The sequence below is a fragment of the Emiliania huxleyi genome (assembly GCF_000372725.1).
Source record: "Emiliania huxleyi CCMP1516 unplaced genomic scaffold EMIHUscaffold_32, whole genome shotgun sequence".
Taxonomy (NCBI): domain Eukaryota; phylum Haptophyta; order Isochrysidales; family Noelaerhabdaceae; genus Emiliania; species Emiliania huxleyi.
Window position 1 is genome coordinate 49655 of NW_005199601.1, and position 5120 is coordinate 54774.

At 68.9% G+C, this 5120-nt stretch overlaps 2 protein-coding genes across 2 annotated transcripts in view; both read left to right on the forward strand.

The window, feature by feature from the left end:
* The window catches only part of EMIHUDRAFT_463726 (putative methytransferase), a gene marked incomplete at its 5' end in the record, with an annotated part of 9335 nt that extends 7465 nt beyond the window's left edge, over positions 1-1870 (forward strand). Inside the window, one exon of the mRNA XM_005773994.1 lies at positions 851-1870. Within this exon, the coding sequence (XP_005774051.1) occupies positions 851-1696 (846 nt within the window). The 3' untranslated portion in view covers positions 1697-1870. The remainder of the gene's footprint in view (positions 1-850) is intronic.
* Positions 1871-2135: 265 nt separating this feature from the next.
* EMIHUDRAFT_207566 (hypothetical protein) lies at positions 2136-4989 on the forward strand (the record flags this gene model as incomplete). Its single annotated transcript, XM_005773995.1, has 3 exons — positions 2136-3827; positions 4222-4368; positions 4537-4989. The coding sequence occupies 3 exons, from the start codon at positions 2136-2138 to the stop codon at positions 4987-4989; spliced, it is 2292 nt and encodes a 763-aa protein (XP_005774052.1).
* Positions 4990-5120: the final 131 nt, after the last annotated feature.

Consider the following 5120-nt stretch of genomic DNA (forward strand, 5'->3'; position numbering starts at 1 on the left):
CCCACCGCCGCCGAGCCCGCCTCCCCCACCGTCGCCTCCGCCGCCCTCGCCGCCACCTCCTTTACCACCACCGCCGTCGCCACCACCCCCGAGTCCACCGCCGCCCAGCCCTCCACCGCCCTCGCCCCCAACTCCCTCGCTGCCGCCGCCTTCGCCGTCACCGCCCTCGCCTCCGCCGCCATTCCCGCCGCCGCCCTCGCCGCGTCCCTCTCCGCCGCCACCCTCGCCGCCGCCACCCTCGCCTCCTCCTCCTCCACCGCCCTCGCCCCTGTCGCCGCCGCCTCCCTCGCCCCCGCCGCCCCCGCCTGCGCCGCTCTCGCCACCACCTCCGCTTTTCTCGCTCTCGCCCCCACCTCGCTCGCCGCCGCCCCCGTCCACATCTCCCTCTCCGCCTCCGCCATCGCCACCACCACCATCTCCACCGCCTTCTCCACCGCCTCCGTTGAGGCCGCCACCCTCGCCGCCGCCGCCAAGGCCAACGCCCGTCTCACCATCCCCTCCCTCGCCGGGGACGCCCTCGCCGCCACCTCCGAGCCCGCCCCCGCCCTCGCCGCCGCTTCCCTCGCCGCTGCCTCCGAGCCCCCCGCCTCCATCGCCACCCCCACCATCGCCGCCATCGCCATCCCCGCCCGCGCCCTCGTCGCCACCGCCCTCGCCGCCGCCTCCCTCGCCGCTGCCGCCGTCCCCACCTCCACGCTCTCCGCCCGCGCCCTCGCCGCCGCCGCCCTCGCCGCTGCCGCCCTCGCCGCCGCCCTCACCTCCGCCGCCCTCCACGCCACCGTCCTCGCATACGCCGCCGTCGCCTCCACCGCCTTCTCCGCCGTACATCGACTGGAACCCGTTCTTCCAGGTCTGGCAGCTGCGCGGCAAGTACCCCAACCGCGGCTACCCGAAGATCTTCAACGACGAGACGGTGGGCGAGGAGGCGAAGAAGCTGCACGCCGACGGCGAGGCGCTGATCGCCGACATCATCAAGAACAAGACGCTCAAGGCGCGCGCCGTCGTCGGCATCTGGCCGGCCAACGCGGTCGGCGACGACATCGAGGTGTACGCGGCGGACGGCTCGGGCGCGGTGCGCGGCGTGCTGCACACGCTCCGGCAGCAGGAGGAGCGCGAGGACGACCACTACCTCGCGCTCTCCGACTTTGTCGCCACCAAGGAGTCGGGCGTCAAGGACTACGTCGGCGGCTTCGCCGTGTCGTGCGGCTTTGGGTGCGAGGAGGTCTGCTCCAAGCTGCGCGCCGAGGGCGACGACTACCAGGGCATCATGATGGAGGCGGTGGCGGACCGCCTCGCCGAGGCCTTTGCCGAGCTGCTGCACCACAAGATGCGCAAGGAGCTCTGGGGCTACGCGCCCGACGAGGCGCTCTCGGCCGACGACATGCTCAAGGTCAAGTACCAGGGCATCCGGCCGGCGCCCGGCTACCCGACGCAGCCCGACCACACCGAGAAGGCCTTCCTGTGGGAGCTGCTCGACGCGGAGAAGGCGACGGGCATCACGATGACCGACTCGTTTGCCATGCTGCCCGCCGCATCGGTCTCCGCCGTCATCTTTGCCAACCCGTGCTCCACCTACTTCCAGGTCGGCAAGGTCTGCAAGGACCAGATCACCGACTACGCCAGCCGCAAGGGGATGAGCATGGAGGAGGCGGAGCGGTGGATGGGCCCCTACCTCGCCTACGACCCCGCGGCGTGACCGCGTGAGCGTAGAGCGACCGCCGCGGTCGCTCCGCCGCGATCGCCGCCGCTCGAGCGAATCCCTCTTAGCTGCTGCACACACTGCTAGACTCTTATGGCGCACACACCTGTACTGCCCCCGTACGAATGGAGTATGTTATTGCTTTAAAATTTGTTAAAAGTTTTTGCGAACCAAAAACACACACACACACGGCCCCCTCCGCAGCTCGACTCTCGAGTCGTGGCGCCGCCGGCTGGCGCGCCCCTTTCCATGTCTCGTACACGGATGACACAACGCTTGAAAACGCACTAATCCTTCCCCCCTGTTTTTGCGCCAGCCCAGTCCGTACCGTTGACCACGAAAACACGGGCATTTAGCCGCTAGATTTGGCCCCCATACTGGCGCGTCGCGCGAGGCTTCCCGCGCCACAAAACCGGCCGCGCGGCCCACCGGGGCGATGCCGAGCCACGCCGTAGGGCTCACGCCGCCGGCCGCCGCAGCCGGGCACCGACCGACCGGCTACTACCAGCTGTACGTCTCAGACAAAGGCGTGCCGGTGCGAGAGGGCGCGATCTACTGGATCCAGTGGCGGGCGGGCAGCGGGGAGAGCGCGACGGGCGGCACAGCCATTGCCTACGTGTTCCGCATCTACTCGCCTCCGGGGGGCGACAATCACGACGTGCTGGTCGACATCATGTACGGCGGCACGGGCGCTCACGTCGAGCAATTTAACATGGAGTACAAGCCCCAGGACTCGGCGCGCTTCGAGCTCAAGGAGGAGGACGACGTGTGGACACTCTTGGACGGCTGGTTCGACACCGTCTCCGCGGACAAGCTCCAGGGGCCGGTGCAGTGGGTGCACGTGTGGGCGGCCGACGGCTCCGACCCTGGCGCCCGCCCGCAGCTAGAGTGCGAGGACGAGATGATCCGGCTGGCGGGCGTCGCAACGGTGCACGAGCGATCGCACAAGCTCCTCTCGCCCATGAAGAAGCTGCTGCCGGGCGGGGCGCCCCTCCACCAGCTCCTCTCCGACTTCGCCCGCAACTTGATGCAGCCGCCGCCGGCACCTGCCCCGCACGACGGCGCGCCTTTCCCAGATCCGCTCATAATCACGCGCGCCACGGTCGGCGAGGTCGCATCGGGGCCGAACGAGGGGGCGCTGCTTCGGGTCGGTGGGTCCATCGCGTCCGGCTTCGTGCGCGCCGTCCGCATCACCGACGGGACCACCAGCCGCGTCATCATCCCGCACGGCGGCTCGGGCGGCACTCTCGTGGCGGCGTGGGAGGCGGTGCCGGCCGAGGAGGAGCAAGCGTGCGCGAGGCTCACGGCGCAGCCGCGGCGCAACCGCGCCTGGTTCGGCGTGCTCGAGCGCGAGCTCGTCATCAGGCCAATGCAGCAGCGCACGTTCGACCTCTCCATTTTCGAAGCGGTGCCAGTCATCATCGTGGCCCCGTGCTACTTGGCGCTGCTCAACCTGCACTTCGCGCCGGACGAGCTCTACTCGTTCGAGACGTTCGTCGGCTCGGACGGCCTCCGCGCCGCGCCGCCCCCCCTCTTCCGCCGCTCTCTCCTCGTCATCTCGCGCGAGATTGCGCCGCCGGGCAGCCGCCTAAGGGAGATCACGATCCGGCGGCTGCAAATCGCCATCGTCGCGCAGACCAGCGGCAAGGAGGCGCCCCGCAAGCTGATCCACGCGCGCATCGTCCTCGAGGGCATCTCGTTCGCCGCCTTCACCTCCCTCGACACGTGGCCCGTGGCGGAGTGGACGGGCGACCGCCACACCGGCATCGGGTACGACTTTGAGAGCGCCGACGAGGTGGCCGACACGGTGGGGATGGGCGCGTGGTCGGTCGCTCCGACCATGAAGCAGCTGAGGGACCCCGCCTGGCATGGCGGCTACATGATGCTGCAGGAAGGCCCGGCCAGTATCGAGTATATGGCGGCCGAGTCGAAGCTGGTCCTGAAGCTCAGCATCTCCTACTTTGACCGCAACGGCACCTTCCAGACGGGCGCGCAGCCAGACCAGCCGCCACGGCCCAACATGAAGTACACCATGACGGCGGGGTGGCAGGACAACACCTTTGTCGTCACGCGGGCCGACCTCGAGGCCCACACCGACGCGGGCGCGACCGACTTTACGCACTACCGCGTGCTGGCATGAGGCCCGCGCGCGCGCTGGCCCTCCATCGCTCGGCGCTCTGCCGTCGGCGCGGCCCGTACAGACCGCACAGCGGATAGCATGGCGCATGTATCTCGTACGTGTCGACACGTAGCGCCCTATGTAGCGCCTCGACCATGCGACGCGCTCTGTCTGGCGAGATTTTGGGAGATTGCTCTCGAGATTGCGCGAGATATTGTGATTAATTAATATCTGCACACAAATTTTACAAATTATACACGAACGGGCAATGCAGCCGCCGCACAGTACGCCGCCGTGTTCCCCTTAACACGCGCTCGCCACCACTTCTGGCACTCCGTCCGCACACTAATCGCAACCTCCTTAGCTGGCCGCGCGCCACAGCCTGGCGCTGGGACCGCCGCAGGCGAGCGCTGCCGGCACTGCATCCGTCCAATCGGGCAGCGATGCCGACGGCGGAAACGCCTCGGATGGCGTGGACTCTGTGATGGACGGCGTGGCCCTTCTCGGCCTGCACTGCGCCACGCCCGGCTCCTCGCGACCTGCCTCGCGGGTCGCGTCCGCGTCGCCGGCACCCGCCTCCGGCTCGGGCGCCAGCGTCGGTGCGGCGGCGGCCGGGCTGCAGTCGGCGGCAGAGGCGGCGGCATTGTCACCGCCGGCCCTGCTGGCCGCCACCATAACACGCTCAACGGACCTCAGTACGAGGAGGCGCATCGAGCAGGCCGCTATCGACCACGCACAGCGGCTGGCGGACCTGCGTGAAGCGGTGGCCGATGCGCGGCAGCTGCTCGCAACGCAGCTTCAGAATCCAATCCGGAGCTATGGCGGCAATGACGCCTTCTGGCAGCTGCTGGTCGCTGAGTTCGCGCTGCACCTAGGTCTTCTTCTTCGCTACGTTCGCCGCTGCGGCGCGCCTGGCCTTGAGTGCCTGCGCGGCGCACTGCGCGTCGTGGATGATGTCGGCGTTGGTCAACCCAAATGCGCGGCAGGAGGGGCAGAGTTTGTTGCCGAGGACCTTGACGCACCTGACATCGAGGCGGAGAGGTCCACCGACATCGCCGCTCACGTAGACGTTGGGCAGGACCGGGAGGTTGTAGGCGAGAGGTTCTCGTTCTTCACCTTGAAGAGGATAGAGCCGTCCTTCTCGTCCGACTTGGCGCCCAGGAAAGAGTGATATCCCTCTTGGACGGAGACGACGTTGCCGAAGTGCTTCTTCCCTCTCAACACCGCCTCTACCGCCTCCACCATCGCCGCCGCTGACCACGCCGCCGCCGTCTTCATCACCGCCGTCGCCGCTCCCCCCCC